The sequence below is a fragment of the Periplaneta americana genome, chromosome 17 (genome assembly GCF_040183065.1).
Source record: "Periplaneta americana isolate PAMFEO1 chromosome 17, P.americana_PAMFEO1_priV1, whole genome shotgun sequence".
In the NCBI taxonomy this organism is placed as follows: Eukaryota; Metazoa; Arthropoda; class Insecta; order Blattodea; family Blattidae; genus Periplaneta; species Periplaneta americana.
The window spans coordinates 115,749,043-115,767,034 of NC_091133.1; the positions used below are offsets into that span (position 1 = coordinate 115,749,043).

Genomic DNA, 17,992 nt, shown 5'->3' on the forward strand with positions numbered 1-17,992 from the left:
CTCAACTAATCCTTCTCTGGTGAATCAGGTCGCTCATCCTCTGATCATGCGCAGTGCCACCTTTCTGGGACTTATAAAACTTTTTTCTAAGACTGTACATAGGTAAAGCTTTAAATGTATGAATTATTAATGAAGAATATATCTACATGGTAATATTAACCTTGATGTATTCAACATCCTTCATTTGTCCCCAAGTGATGATGCTGTTACATCAAGTTTTTCGTATTCAGAACAATGTTTCTCACAAATTATATGCAGATTACGAACTGCATTACATTTAAAATAATGTACTGTGAATAGATTTTGGATACAGTACAAGCACAGACTATAATTTGGTACAAACATATTGAACTTTAAGTATTTTTTTTATAAATACCCGCATACAATTTTGAATTGTATGTTAATTAAATTGAGTAACGAAATTTGGAATGATATTAATTTGTAGCTACTTTTTAGCCACTATTTCTATCACTGGCTTTATATTATCTATAGATAGCTAATATTCGCATTTAGTACAGGATTGCCAGATGTCCTGGATTTCCCAGGATTGTCCTGGATTTTATTGATATGTCCTGTGTCCTAGATTGAGTTAAGTTTGTCCCAGAATGTAAGAGAAGTTAGAAAAATGCAATATTTTTTCTCATTTCTACAAAATTATTTTAAAAATTTTTTCAAGATCATGTCCAATCTACGTTGAATGTCGTCGTCAATGTTGCCTGGCTACTCCTATCAGATTATACTGAAATAAAAACGATAGTACCAGTACTATAGAAAGTATTAGGTATTATACAATATCTTTATTCTTTACTCTCTTTGGAAGTTGATTTATTATTGATAAGATTTAAACACTGTATTATCACTCATTTTTTCCATATAAATCAGGCTGTAATATGACATTATTTTCCCAGACTTTATCAAGAATTCAAATGGAATTTAATAATCTAGCAAAAATGTAACAAAATTAAAAGCTTAGGCCCTATATAATTAGTTGAAATACATAAAAACAATTGCAATCCAAATTTAATTAATTCAATGTTTAGTGATGTTACTGTACACAGTATCATCATCTGTCCTGGATTCCTGAGATGAGAGAATCTGACAACCCTGCTTTAGTAAGCTCTAAAATACAGAATTAAAGTCACGGACATTCACGGACTACACTTTCACGAATTATTTTAAGAAAACGTGAGTTTTCTATATTTTCAATATAATTACTTTTTATTTTCTTTCTCTGGAAATATCAAAGATATCTCCATGAAATTTTTTTATGTAGATTTACAATAGTACTGTACAATGAATAAATATTGAAAAGTGCATTGCAATTGAAAATTAGCTACAAAAATAATGAGAAACATTGTTCTATGTAAGCTATACAGCTTTGTTGTTACAGAAAACTAGGTTATGTATGACAAAAAACTGGGGAACAAGGATAAAATTCACTTTTTAATATCATCTGGAGAGGTTTTACTCAATATTCATGCATATGCACGACAATCCACAGAGACGAACATCAATGGTAAAAAAAAAAAAAGGTTCAACATATTTTTTGTTAAAATAAATATGACAACGCATTATTTACTTCACAATAACTTTCACTTCCAATGACGAAGCAAGGTTCAACAGATATGAAAGAGGTGGACTGGACTTCAGGATATATCCCATGTCAGGGTTAATACTTAGTGTTGTGAGTCACTTACCTCCTATTAACTAAAGTCCAACTTTAGTCCAAAGCTACAACATTATTATAACAATTTATTATATTGTAAGTGTGAATTCAAAATATTTAAAGAAATTTTAAGAATCATTATTTTACAAGTGTGGATAATATTTTACAGTATCAATAAACGACATGAATTAAATGTGTGTTTTATATAGTAGAGTTCCATATTGTACTGCACTTACAGAGTAGGCTACTGGTATGTTTCGAATGGTGGATATGGCCTATGATTTTTATCTTAAATATTTCATACTTTAGTACAACAATTTTAAAAGAACGTCAAAAAAACACTAATTTCGTTGAAATAATATAATTTTCTGCAACACACAGAAAAAGAGAAAACTTTATAAGTAATTGATTAAACAGTGGACTTACTCGTGTTAATTATGTAAGTTTGTGTGGCTTACAGCTGTTTTGGTGCTACATCACCATCCTCAGAGCCTACTAGATCTCGGCGTCATCTCGAATTTCTTTGCCTGTTATGTGGATGCATTTGATTGTTGAGAATTTGATCGGGGTGTGTTTTAGTGTGTTTGTATATTTCGTATTGTTCTAGTGTGTTGAGGTTTTGGTTCTTGGTTGTATGTGTAGAATTTCCATGTCCACATTTATGTTATTGTATGTATGGTTAGCATTGGTTATGTGATCGGCGTATGTAGATGTATTGTGTCCTCTGGTTATTGCTTTAATGTGTTCTTTGTAGCGTGTTTGGAATGATCTGCCTGTCTGTCCTATGTAGAACTTGTCGCAACTATTACATGTGAGTTTGTATACACCTGTGTGGTCGTATTTATTGTTTGTGTTTTTAGTGTGTTGAGATGTCTTTGTAGTGTGTTTTCTGTTCTGTATGCTATGTTGTATTTCTGCTTTCTGAATGAAGATGCGATCTTATGTGTGCTTTTGTTTTCATATGTTAGTGTGATGTATTTCTTGTGTTCTTGTGTTTGTGTTGTGTTTTGCGTGTTTTTGTGTTTGTTAAGTTTTTGTTTTGTCTTTCTTATGATGTTGTCTATTATGTTTCGATTGTAACCGTTTTCTTGTGCTATGTATTTGATTGTGTTCACTTCTTCATTGTAGTATTGTTGGCTCATGGGTATGTTGAGTAATCTGTGTACCATTGTCCTGAATGCAGCATGTTTGTGTTGTATGGGGTGGTTAGATGTGTTGTGTATGTGTGTGGTGGTGGTGGTGGTGGTTGGTTTTTCTGTATATTTTGAAGGTGTGTTTGTGCCGAAACAGCTGTAAGCCGCACTAACTTACATAATTAACATGAGTAAGTCTGCTAGTTAATCAATTACTTATATTCAAGTGTTAAAAGTAGAGTATGCAAGATTCAAAAATGGAAAACCTTTATATTAAATATGTGCTAAATATAAATTAGTCTTTTATATTTATCAAATTGTTCACTCTCTGTAATAAATCAATTTAAATTTGACATTATAATGCACGCCATTCCAATAAACAGAATTATCTGAAGTGAACCGGCAGTATTCCTTAATACCATATGGCTTATGCATGTGACAGGACTGTTTTCTCAAATAGTGTTGTGCAATGTTCGAACACGAGAGGGGATAACGAGATATTACAAACTTCGCCCTACTTCATAGGCAACCAACAATATGTAGAAGTGACGCATGTATACTAAAATAACCGAATTTGTTTAAAACCAGTAAGAGGCCTTATATTCGGTTCATGTTTGTCGAGTCTCCCTAGAACCGAAGTTCGTTTTGCATTTGTTTAATCTTTCTCCTCCATTAATATGAACACCCTTCAGCCTGTCTCTCTCAACAACAAAATAATTCCTTTCAGTGCTACTGTAAAAAACCTCGGCATCTATTTCGACTCTAATATGAACTGGAATACGCAAATCAGATATATCTGTAGAAAAGTTTTCTCTATCATGCATTCTTTGAAACGCCTGAAAAATTTCCTTCCTACTAAGCTCAATTCTAGTACAGACCCATATTATTGTAATGCCTCACTTTGACTATTGTGATGTTTTATATAGCGACCTAAGTGCTGAACTTTCTCAAAAACTTCAACGTGTACATAATGTCTGCGTCCGATTTATTTTCAATATCCGCCGACATGATCATATATCGGAATATTTTCTACAACTCGCCTGGCTCCGCTTGCAAGATCGACGTTTAGTACATTCCCTTTGCCTGCTATATCGAATTATACATGATTCCACACCCAACTACCTTGCCTCTTGGTTTACTCTCCTAGCTTCACATCATAATCATAATACACGTTCACAGCACAATCTGCTGCTATCAATACCACGTCATCAGACATCTCTGTACTCAAGTTCTTTTTCAATAGCCATGGCCCGCTCATGGAATTTGCTGCCGCTGGAAATCAGGGGTAGTCTTAGTCCTCAGTTGTTTAAAATTAGGTTGTTTAGAAATGTTTTAAATGCACAGAATTAATTTTTTAAGTATAATTTATATTTATTATTATTATTATTATTTTACACAGTCATTACTTTATTTTTTCCATTAACACTAATATCTGGGTAATTGTCATTGTCTCAATGTAACACGTTCTGTGCTGATCATACTAATTGTACTATTCCTTTAGTTGTGAGATTATATTCATAGGTATTAATTTTTTTTTTTTTTAAGTCAATACTTGTATATTAGAATGTATTTTCCTGTTTGTGATTATGTATTTAGTCTCTTTTTTTATTATATATATTTTTTTATTATTGTTATTTTAAAGTTAATACTGATTGTGTATATGTATTCAATCTCTCTTTTTTACTTAATTATGTTTATTATTATTTTTAAGTTAATATTTGTATACCGGTATGTATTTTTCTGTATGTGATTTGATCCTGGTTGAGTGGAAGAGAAGGCCTGATGGCCTTAACTCTGCCAGGAAAAATAAAACTATTATTATTATTATTATGTTCAGTGCTCTTCTTATTTCCTCCCTCCCTGCGCCTTTATGCAATAGCTGCATAAAGATGTCAAGCATGTATCTTGCGAAGTTACGCATAGTAATGAGTACAGATAATTTTTGTTGTTATTAATATGACTAAACATTCACAGAAATGTACGTATAAGTAAATCAAAGAAAATATGTTTTTAAAAACGTATATGTTCATAGTATTGACTACTATTGTGTAAAGTTCAAACATGAGAGAGGAAACCAAGACATTATGAACTTCGTCTTATTCCACATGAAAAACTAATCACTAGATATATGCTAAAATTCTCAAATGGTTTAAAACATAAAGGGTTGGTAGAGGAGGACAGAAATATTTTCATAATATGGTCGAACAAATATGACAGGCTTCCTCCTGCAAAGTGAATATCGGCAAATATCGAACTCTGCCATACTCAACAAAATGAACCGAACATAGTGTGTGACAATGTGTAGTATGAGAGTAAATTCATTTGTTATTTACTAAGAGGTAGGGTATTGTAAGCTAAAATAATGTGTAGTATGATAATGAATATTTTATTTTATAAACAGGTTGGATAATATAAGTTATAATAATATATAGTTTGGAATTATGGGATTTATTTCATATTATGCTGTTCATATTATTCTACTTTCATCATCTGTATAGTCACACATCTATTGCTGCTGAGCAACTGTGAAGAAGATAATTACACATTCTGTCCATAATTCATATAGTAAACACACACACTATTTGACACCACATTTCAACACTTTTCAACAATCGAACGCACCCACACAACAGGCAGCGAAGTTCGAGATGACGCCGAGATCTAGTAGACTCGGAGGATGGTGTGAAGAAGCACCGAAACAGCTGTAAGCCGCACATGCTTACACAATTAACACGAGTAAGATCGCCATTTAATCAATTATTTATATTCAAGTGTTAAAAGTAGTGTACGAAAGATTCAACATGGATTATCAATGACATGTATTTAAAATAATTTGTGATTTGCTTCTCTGTATATTTCTGTTCATGTTTAATCATAATTCTGTAATAAAAATTATTTGCATTACTATTATAAGACTTCACAAGATTTGTTCTAAATCTTTGCGCAGTTAAAGGATAAAGGCAAGGAAGGAAAGGTCACGAACTAGAAGGGGCAAGTTCGAGCGAATTTCGGTTCTACAGAGACTCAGCAAACTTGAACCAAACACAATGCCTGTAATGCACGATGCTAGTCTCAATAGCACTTACAGCAGTAGTCACAAAATATTCTCTTTCCACAGTAACAGGGAAATATTCTGCTTTTGATGTTTATAACAAAAAGTTAATGGATCTAGATTCATTTTCTGGGCTGAGAGGCCGTGGTCTGTTGGTTGGTTTTCGACCAGACGTTTCGTCTACAACTGCGGCAGACATCTTCTGTGGAGTGGTATCCGAGGTCGCAAAACTCTTCTCGGCGTACCTGAGGCAACTGATCCTGTGGGTTGTGCGGGCATATTTATGGTGCAACTAACGGGCCAAGGCCTGTTGTCGCTGCGGTCCGCGCCGCTTTGTTCGCTGCTCCTATTGTGGATTCCGTCCTTCTGTTGTAGTGGCTTCTTATCTGTTCTATTTAGGGCCGAGTACCAACATTTGTTTAGCTTTACGCCTTCTTCCTTGCGATTAAAGTTGTTATGTTTATAGATTTCGATCGCTTCTCTATGCAGACAGGGGAAGAAGTGTGTCGTCGTGCTCAAGATGTCCGTGTCCTTAAATCGTATGTTGTAATCGCCCTCTTGATAGGCATGTGCTGCCACTGCCGATTTGTCGATCTGTCCTAGGCGGCAATCCTGTTGTGTTCTGTCAACTTCGTCCTGATGCTCCGCTGTGTAGTACCAATGTAGACCTTGCCTAAGACAGATCGACAAATCGGCAGTGGCAGCACATGCCTATCAAGAGGGCGATCATAACATACGATTTAACGACACGGACATCTTGAGCACGACGACACACTTCTTCCCCGTCTACATAGAGAAGCAATCGAAATCTATAAACATAACAACTTTAATCGCAGGAAGAAGGCGTAAAGCTAACAAATGTTGGTACCCGGTCCTAAATAGAACAGATAAGAAGCCACTACAACAGAAGGGCGGAACCCAGAACGGGAGCAGCGAACAAAGCAGTGCGGATCGCAGCGACAACAGGCCTCGGCCTGCTAGTCGCAGAATAAATACGCCCGCACAACCAGCCACAGGATCAGTTGCCTCAGGTTGCCTCAGGTATGCCACTCTACTGAAGATGTCTGCCGTAGTTGCAGACGAAACATCTGGTCGAAAACCAACCAACAGACCATGGCCTCTCAGCCCGGAAAATGAATCTAGATCTATAGACTCTGGCCGTGAAAGCCTACACTACAAAAAGTTAATGTTTCATCACTTCATAAAACAGAATTATTTGCACATGTCTTGCAGCACATTTCAAGTACCATACATCAAAGTATACCGGCAATTTATAATTAAAAGATTAATAGCACGAAATAAGTATCTGCATAATAACGAACTAAGTAAAAAGGAAAGAAAAGGAAATATTTTTGATAGGATATTTTGTACAAACACATAAGTGCATTACAGTAGTGTGCAAGAAGCTTCTAAGTGGATACACTGCTGTGCATAACAACTGGCACTATACTTATAAAACTATGTGGCCTGTTTTTAGTCAAGATGAATGTATCTTCTCATTGTAAACATACACAACTATTTGTTCCTAATACATCCTTTATCCTCTGATTGAGGTTCTGGCTGATATGTACATCTATTATCAGGCAGTACATCTCACTTGACGATATGTGTCAGAGGAAGAACAATTGTTTATATGCATCTGAAGTCTGACTACTGTAATATGTAGCTAATTGGCGATGTATCGACTGGAGAGGAAAAGGAACTGGCCACCCTACCTCATTATCTCCTGGCCTAGTTGCCTCATAAGTGGTGCCTTCTTGGTAATACTATTACTAACATTATGGTCTTTCTATACACTATTCATTACAAATGTGATACAAAAAAAATGTAAAATGTTAACTTTTGAATGTATGTGTAATTTGTAATGTTTGGCGACATATTTCTTGTAATAAAATTATTATATTCGCAATTTAAAAATATTTATGATAGGCGAAAAGTACCGCCAAATGGGTGATAATGGACAGTTTTTATATTTTTTTAAAGATAGGTAAGTTCTTACCACTTGTGTAGTGATTGATAATTTGCTGTTTTTTGTGCTTATACATTATTATGTATCTCTAGAATGTGACAATCTACAAATGATGTGCTGGCTTTCAGAAATGAGCATAATACAATAATTTAAAAACTGTCTGGTGCCACCCCATAGTCAAGGTGATTGGGGACACTGCTTATTTATAAATGTCCGATGTTCTTGCCTCTATGGGGTTATTTCGAACACATTTTTATATTTAAAAAAAAAGACAAAAATTACCGCTCCTTTATTATAACAAATATAACCTTAACTATACATAGTTCAGCTGTAAATGATATAAGAAGCCTGAGAGGAGCAGATATAGGATGGTTGGGACACGTCACAAGGATGGAAACAACAAGGAAAGTGAAGATTGTCTTCAATAACAACCCAGATGGAACCAGATTAAGAGGAAGACCGAGAAAAAGATGGTGGAACTGTGTACGAGTGGATGTGAATAGATTAGGAATAAGGAATTGGAGGGAGTTGGCGATGGATAGAGAAGGATGGAAGAGAGCCATAGAGGAGGTTAAGGCCCACCTGGGCTGTAATACCAAATAAGAAGAAGAAGAAGAAGAACCTTAACTATATAACATACCTAAAATAATATTAAATGTTACGAAATAAATTAAATAACCAACCTGGCAAAAATATTTACTCAACATATCTATTACAAACTCTCTTAAGCCTTTCGATAAGACAACTTGCCTGTTTTTACAGTGACAATAGCCTTCTTTATATTTCTAGGATCATAATAATTGCACCTGCGCTTCACATCTAACTTAGTTTTGTACCTACATGGCATTATGCACTTTGTCAGATAACACCCCTTAGTATGCTGATTTTTTAAATAACTGACTCGAAATACAATAAAATTACCTCACTTTACACAAGCAAGAATGGTGATGTTTTGCAAAGAAATAGCAGAAAATGATGGTTGCGAGTGCACATTTGAAAGTATTCTTGGAATAAAAATAATTGGTTTTTATGATTTTGTTTTGTCACTCAACAATGGATATTCTGTGGCACAAAAGAATAAAAAAATAATAATGTTCTCACATCAAAGATAATTAATTCAACAATCACCCTGCAAAAGCGCAGTAAATTTACATCAAGCAGCAGACTGCTACTAACACAAACAAAAAAAGTCACTGTCCGATATTACTCCATTTGACGCTATCTAACAATAATAAAAATAATGAAATCCAATATTTCCAATAAACCTAGTGATAAATTGTGTATTTGTATAGTAGTAAGAAGACAAAGTCCTTCACATCAATGTGACTAAAAGGTTGGTACGAACAATCTAAATGAAGGATATGTATGTTTTTTAAGTACTGCATGTTCTTGTGGTGAACTGAATTGTCTAATGCTAGCAAACAATGATTACTACGTAAATAAGTTAAACTGTTAAACTGCAAGTGTTATGTCGAATATCACAATGTGAATGCAGTATAATGGAACAATGAATGAGGTTCTCTTTATATTTTATTTAAAACCATGACTACTATGTCCAGAATTCTAAACAAATATGAAACCTATAACATAAATCAATTATGAACATCCAATATGGTACATTAATGTACAACATAGATGTACTTAATTGCACATACCGTACCTGATACTGCAGGTGTCAGCAATTACATAAAAGAAAAAGACAAAATAATATTAATTATAGTTATTCATTTTTAAACTTCATACGAACTAACTAAAAATTATTTTTCTAAGCGATACTACATCCAAACACAAGTTCTAATTAACGGTTTTTTATCACATAAATATAATTATAGAAGTATGCTTTAGGAGTTTACTAAAATTATTATTAAAATCAGGTAATAAAAATAAAGCTGAAACTGATATAAAAAATTTCAACAAGTTTAGGCCTAAACATATTTACGAAGAAATATATGCTTCCTGTAATCGAGCTAAGAGATTATTGGAAATCACGGTTCGAATTAACGACAGTATGATAGTAACTTCCTGCTTGTAAAATAGCAATTTCTTCCAAACAATGGAAATGTTATAGGGACACCAGAGAATAGGGATTATAAAGAATGGACACTTCGAGTCGGTACCTTTGATGTAGCCGGACTGATTTCAATGACCTTCAAGCCAGCTAAAGCGTGAGATTCTGCTTTTTCCCTAGAGTTGGCGCTGACATCACACCAGCTAGCAGTCGACACAGTGGAAATATAACACATAATTAATACATCTAGGTACATTATGTACTCAAATAAAATAAACTGGATCCATAAAATAATAAATCCGTCATTAACTGTAATGTCTAGACTGTAGAGTTCCTTTATAATGAGAGTTGAGACGTTGACCCCCAACAACAATTAAAATATGTAATGATTTGATAGCGCTGAAAATGGAAAAACAAAACTCTTACGAGAAGTAAAACCATATACCTATATTACATTATTATACAAATATTAAACGAATTCGATACTTAATTTTATAATGTATTACATTATTTTATAATATAATGTATTATATCTGAAATATAAAATATTATTATTACAACTAGTTTGTCACTGAGAAATAAGGAAAAGCTGTTAACTTGAATTTATTTGAAGCAAAGCGTTACTGGATTATGCAATAAGGTAGGCGATGTTTGGATCCTGTTTCTCAACTCTATTCTCAATAAATCATCTTAGCGTATGCTCGATTACACTACCTCTAGCGCTTGAAAGTGGAACTAAACGCTGGCGCACAGAGAAACAAAACACAGGAAAATTCGCTCAGTGTCCATTCTTTATAATCCCTATTCGCTGGAGACACTAGGCCTACTGTTTTATTAAGTTCAGCATTGCTAGAAAGTAATCACCATAAAAAGGCTCATTCGAAGTGTGGCTGTGATTATTATTGGCAGCTGACAATCAGATTTATAGCTCAATAGGTCAACATATTAACAGAGAATGTAAATAATTATTTAATTATAATTAGAAACCGGTATTGAAGTTTTATTTTCTTTCATTCACCTCTTGACCCATTGTTGACATAGATTACTACGATAACTATCACTGCTCCAAAAAGCAGGACTGGACTGGCTATTATGATGTCATTTGTCTGTAATTCTGTGTATTGTATTATATTTTTCACTATAGCTAGTTACTATTCGGGTTTTTTTTTTTCTTTTTTGCTGAAATTCGCAATATGGTATTTGTCACAATGTAGAGGCCTAAACACTTTGTTATTCTAGTGTCCTAAATATTTTACCAACTTTAGAAACGTTGGTACGATTGTCAATATATTCCAATTGTGTATTGTTCAGCAATGGTTTTCAGCAATATTATAATATTAAAATAAAGTTTGTGAATTTTCTTAAACGTTTATGATGTTTATTCAAATAAAACATGTTTGCAGATACATGTATTCCTTATTTTCGTAGTCCTCCTTGTCTATGTAAATGTGTTCACGCTTTTTTTTTTCTGTATTTGTAATTTGTACAGGTGTCTTCACGAGGAAATTAGGCTGGTAAAAATTTGGTACATTATAGAAAAAATCTGTACAATCTGGTACAATTTTCAGAGAAATCTGGTACTTTTTATTTTTGGTCAGTGGTAACACTGCGCAGCCATAAATTGCGATCCAGCAGGCAGTGATTAGAATATTTAGTTATCATAGAAATGTGTCATGAAAGAGTTCATTTAGCATGTAAATAAGAACCATTACCAAATTAATTTCGTGGCAATGTATGTGTACTTTGAACAAGATTCAGATGGTATAAATATCAGCCAAGAACAATTTCTATCCATGTCATGGATGCCAGGAATTGTTTTGGGCACAGACAAAAAAAGTGACATTATAAATGAAGATGAAGGATGGTTAGTCACCAGCAACTGTGAAGGGAATATTGGAATCACATATACAAGCACAAAAAAATACACTTACGATAGCGAAGCTTTGTTCAGGGAAAATTACAACCACAGGCCATCTCACCACAGATCTCAAGTGGTAATTGTTAAGTGGAATGAAAAGAATCGAAAACTTGCAACATGTGATGCTGAAGACGTGGTTTGTGTATGGAAACTTAAAAAGAATCAGTGGATGATGTGTAGCAAGTTCAAGCGTGATATTCGTGAGCAACCTACCGTGCACAAAGATGAACGAACTGTGATTGATATAATGTGGTCGCATAGTGGAATGATACTGTTGATATGCCATAAGGATGGTATGTACCATTTCTTCGATATAGATGTGAGGGGGCAGATCTTGTACAATTTAAGTTACAACAATCCAAACAATATCTTCACTTGTGCCACCCTGACACCCAACGATCAATGGTTATTATTTGGAACCCAAGATGCCCGGGTGATCATAATTGATCTGCATCATATTGAGTCTCAAACTAGTTGGCAGTTTCATCAGCAGCAAAGGGAGGGGAAAACAGCAATTACCTGTTTAAACTGGAACTGCCCTAAGTTTTTGCATAATAGATCAGCAGAATTTTCTATGTGGAATAATTCTGTGTATCTCTTGGCTGTAACTTTACAGGGAGGATATGTGTACCTCGTGTATGATTACTATGACCGATTTCCAAAAATTATAAATACCGAGCTCCAAAAAATCTGCACGGAATGGAGCAGGTCTGGAGAAATGTTGGCCGTTGCCGGATCTGACCAACTGCCACTGTGTAATGATAGTGACACTTCTGAACCATTTTTTACAAACATCCTCAAAATCTATTCGAAGTTGGGAAAGCTGTTATACTCTACTCCAATATGTACTGTTAATGAGCGGTGGACATCATATCCCATATCAGATCTCACATGGGCACATGGGGATAAGAGATTATTTATATCTTCTGGGCATGTACTTCACATAGCATGGATATTCAACATTTCTGAAGTAGCTAGTTTAGAAATGCTTTGCAGTGTTAAGGTGTGCCAACTAACGAAATCTAAACATAGGGCGTCTTTTCTTAGACTGCCCCCAAGTGTGGGAACTTTCATCATGTCTTTAATGGAGCGTACTATTTATTGTCCACTACCACATGACAAACATACATGGAAATATTTTCTATGTCGGCCTCTTCCAAATGGAAAAAGGCTTTACTGTACACTTGTGAATGAGGGTGACCTCGCTATCACTCTGTACTTAGAACACATGGGCAGCCTCCTACCACTCTTATCGGCTAAGCAAGGCCCAGGAATTAACTTTTCTATTTCTGAACCAAGATATCTCAGTTCTGTTTTTATGGATATTGGGAAGATGGCAGCCATCAACAAAAAGCTACTGAAAGAAGACAAGAAATCTCTAACTTCATCAGAAACTAATATTCTTGCAGAAATAACATCTAATACCTGGGGAACTAAGTTCAAAATCCATGGACGAGCAGACATTCTCCCTGTTGAATTAGGTCAAATTACATACAAGACAGTGATTTTCCACTTGTATCCAAGAGAAATAACTGTTGCCATAGCCAACACTCGACTGCATCCACCAAAACTCGTGCATAATTCAGAGACATGTACCACTTTTTTGACAAATAATGTCAACATGACAGTTTTTAATGATGAGATCCTATACATTGATATGACTGCCAAACCTCCAGTGGTAAAATATCGACAATTACATAATTATATGGACTTATTTTTAAATGATTCAGAATATATTAATGTTCACAGAAACAGTATACTTTATTCAGATGAGTGGAAAGATTCCTCTAATTCTTTTCTATCGTCATTTTTAAGTACAGAAGAATGCGAAAAGCAGAAATTAAGAGAATTAATACATCCCAGTGTATTTGCACAGACTTACAAGTTTTCAAATAATAATACTGACTATTCTCCCAAAAGAATCACCCTTGACATGAAAGTGACAACTGCAATTAAATCTGCCAAGAATATTATGACAAACAAAAATCTTTCATCTGAAAACATATCATCTTGGGTGGTTGAAGAAAACAAGTATACTATTACAGATTATATTCAGAGGGAATTGATAGTCTCTACTTTATTTGGATTGAACAACATGTACTGCTCTAAAAGGAGTGACAATACCATAACATTGTCAAAATCTAAGAGATTATGGAGTCCAGCTCGACTAAACAAAGACAGCTCAAAGCAGAGCAGTGGATCTTGGACATTTCATAAATGCAGCAAGAAACTGTATACATCACTGCAAGTTACAGAAGATAAACACAGACAAAAGTTTTTCAATAATGATATCAGGAATTCCGACGAAACAAAATGCAAGTTCTTATGTCGAAGAAAACAAAAACAAGAAGATGGAAGTTGCATAACAGACGAGGGAAATAATGACGGTGCTGTACAAGAGGAATTTATATTGCATAATAAACTTCCGGAATGGAACAAGAGTCGACACATCTACCAACTTGACTGTGGCGGCAGAGTTACAGTGGAATCAGAGAAGAACTGCCAATTTGAATATGAGGGCAATCAGGCTCTGCAGTTTGGACGAATAGGTGACAATGTTTACACTCTGGACTTTGCTTATCCATTCTCCGGAATTCAGGCCTTTGCTGTAGCCCTTAGCAGTTTTACACATCGTCTCAAGTGAATTACGGAATTGTTCAATTGATCCTTTAAATGACAGTTGGAAATTTTAACAGTTAGAAAGTATTATTTTAATGTACCGAAGTACATATGATATTTCCATGCAGATATTCTGCGTCATCATACGTTGAAAGAGTAATGGAACGGAGAAAAATTCTCTCCGGCACCGGGATTTGAACCCGGGTTTTCAGCTCTACGTGCTGATGCTTTATCCACTAAGCCACACCGGATACCCATCCCGGTGTCGGACAGAATCGTCTCAGTTTAAGTTCCAACTCTTGGGTTCCCTCTAGTGGCCACCCTCTGCACTACGTCATAGATGTCTATGAACGTAGGACTGAAGTCCACACATGTGCTGAGGTGCACTCGTTATGAGTGACTAGTTGGCCGGGATCCGACGGAATAAGCGCCGTCTTAAATCACGAAGTGATTTACGCATATCATATTATTTTAATGTACCGAAGTACATATGATATTTCCATGCAGATATTCTGCGCCATCATACGTTGAAAGAGTAATGGAACGGAGAAAAATTCTCTCCGGCACCGGGATTTGAACCCGGGTTTTCAGCTCTACGTGCTGATGCTTTATCCACTAAGCCACACCGGATACCCATCCCGGTGTCGGACAGAATCGTCTCAGTTTAAGTTCCAACTCTTGGGTTCCCTCTAGTGGCCACCCTCTGCACTACGTCATAGATGTCTATGAACGTAGGACTGAAGTCCACACATGTGCTGAGGTGCACTCGTTATGAGTGACTAGTTGGCCGGGATCCGACGGAATAAGCGCCGTCTTAAATCACGAAGTGATTTACGCATATCATATTATTTTAATGTACCGAAGTACATATGATATTTCCATGCAGATATTCTGCGTCATCATACGGTGTGGCTTAGTGGATAAAGCATCAGCATGTAGAGCTGAAAACCCGGGTTCAAATCCCGGTGCCGGAGAGAATTTTTCTCCGTTCCATTACTCTTTCAAAGTTAGAAAGTAAGCAAAGCAATAAAAATAGTGTTCACAAACAAAGTGCTTACCTGCTTCTCCATTACCGTCTGCTTGTTGGCAGATCTCGCATCATTACGAGATGATTTCTCCTTTTCATGTTGTCCACTAGCTTTCGGATTCATTCCTACAATATGAAGATATTTATAATCAAACACAAATACTAAAGCAGTTTAACTTATATTTTATTATAATATGTTGTTGTTATTGTTGTTAAATAACACTATCACTAATAATATCATTTTTGCTATAATTTCATTGAGTTTGATGAATGTTTATAGTCATGATATTTAAATATTTCAAGACAGAAAATTATTACCACGAGTGTTATTTGGCTGGACAATTTCATCATACAAAATAATGTATCTATAATTTCACTTTCACAAATCCAAGAGTTTTTCTCATAAACATCCATATTATATGAAGAGTCCACTGCAAGAATGATGGATGTCACTTTCTTGTCGAAAATGAACCAAGACTGTCAATGCACAGCTTAAGACATATAAAATGTACATACAGAGTTATATGGCATTAACACTGATAGTCATTGTCCAGTAATGGTCGGAAAATCTCAGTTAAGCTTTGAGCGCTAAGCATTTCAAACTTTCAACTGCGTCTCCTGCAAAATGTGTTCCAAATGACATACATCATTCTTGCAGTGGACTCTTCATATTTTTGATTCACCTCGTTCTCTTTGCAATTACTACACTGTACTTTTTTTTATGGCGTAGGTCATTCATTGTTTTTAATAATCAACTATTCTTCTATAATTAAACGTAGAGAAATTTGTATTTTTCAGTTTCACAACAGTATTTATTTTAGAAACTTACAAAACACTTTACCACTGCCACACAATTATTCACACACTTCTTACATTTCCACAGGCAATAAAAAGTAATTCGCACTATATTTCTGCACATTCGTGTGTGGTGCGAGGATAATAAAATTAACACCCCTCTCAAGACAGGATTGACAACTTTATTTTATTTTAAAAATAACATGCAAAGGTTTCATAAATTAAATTACTCCACATGTATCTCATGTTTAAAATAAATGAACATAATTTGTATAAATATTAAATATTTTATTTCTGAATTGTGTTTTTAAGCAATGTCATGACTTCTGTTCTGAATTGTTCCTTAGTCAATAGATGGAAGCACCCTGTTCATGCGAGAATGTTGATTAGTGAGCTCGTTGTTTTGACTGTGTTGACAAGCAAACAAGAAATGATGTGTGCACGCAGTAGCAGTTCGGAGATGAAGCTCCTGGAAAACTGTATTTTGTGTATGCCCTCCCTTCACACCACCACCCCTCAGTCGCTTACACCTGTAAGTACTTGCTCACCACGCGAAGGTGTATGCTATATACCAGGGGGGTGAAACTGAGAGAGGAGTCTCCGGTAGCAAGACTGTGCAGGCCGTTGTTTTGTTGCCTGATCACCAGAAGCGCTAAACGTTTCAATGAAATTTTCTGATTGGAAGCTTGTGGGAAACACCGTTGTATATGAGATATATCTTGTAGGCAACAGAAAGCCACACAGAACAACAAAATAGCCGCCATATTTCTTTTGAGACGAGAGCCTGATGATTATTTTATGAGTTGTTTGAATATTTGTGTTATTTAATTAAGAAAATAAGTGAAAATTTCATCAGAACAACTAATATTTTATTTATACTTGTTCTGTTGAAATTTTTACTTATTATTTTAAGGGGTTAGGTACAGCTTACAGCAGTAAAATTTTGGAAATATTCAAAATTTTTTTCCTCCATTACTGTATCTTGTACAATAATGAAAATTTCTGTCATGTTTAGATTTTTATTGCAATAATGTCAAAGAGAGAAAATAGCATGGCAGTGACTCCTCCAAGAGAGAAAGTGTGTGCCATTCAGAGTACGCTTCAGGAATCTATAGTTTATATAGGCTGTAATGAACTGAAGAAAGAAGATAATGAAGAAGGAATTATATGCATGGAGACAGCAATTATAACTAGAATAGCAAAATTATTAGAAGTAAGTATTCTTAACCATACATTTCATGGTGGTATTCGGTTTTTGGAATTTGTACTAATCATTTCACATGATCATATTAACCTATTAATTATCAATATAATGAGCAAGAGGTTCAGAAGAAAAAATATAGACTTACGCTTTTACAAATTATTGAACCATTTAGAAAACACCTCCCAACATAAAGATGAGATGTGGTAAATAAGCACAACATCGTTATTGTTAATACTATATTATTATTATTATTATTATTATTATTATTATTATTATTATTATTATTATTATTATTATTATACTGCACGCATTGTATTCTTCACCTGACATAATTAGGAACATTAAATCCAGATGTTTGAGATGGGCAGGGCATGTAGCACGTTTGGGCGAATCCAGAAATGCATATAGAGTGTTAGTTGGGAGGCCAGAGGGAAAAAGACCTTTAGGGAGGCCGAGACGTAGATGGGAAGATAATATTAAAATGGATTTAAGGGAGGTGGGATATGATGATAGAGAATGGATTAATTTTGCTCAGGATAGGGACCAATGGCAGGCTTAAGTGAGGGTGGCAATGAACCTCCGGGTTCCTTAAAAGCCAGTA

General features: G+C 34.9%; 1 protein-coding gene across 8 annotated transcripts in view; it reads right to left on the reverse strand.

Moving 5' to 3' along the window:
• Positions 1 to 17,992, reverse strand: part of Arms (Ankyrin repeat-rich membrane spanning) — a 240,880-nt gene that overhangs the window by 38,600 nt on the left and 184,288 nt on the right. For all 8 annotated transcript variants that reach the window (XR_011330235.1, XM_069816810.1, XM_069816808.1 and 5 more), the window contains one exon: positions 15,424 to 15,518. Coding sequence is in view for 7 of the 8 variants with exons in the window: in XM_069816810.1 (XP_069672911.1) it covers positions 15,424 to 15,518 (95 nt within the window). In the remaining variant the exon portion in view is untranslated. The remainder of the gene's footprint in view (positions 1 to 15,423; positions 15,519 to 17,992) is intronic.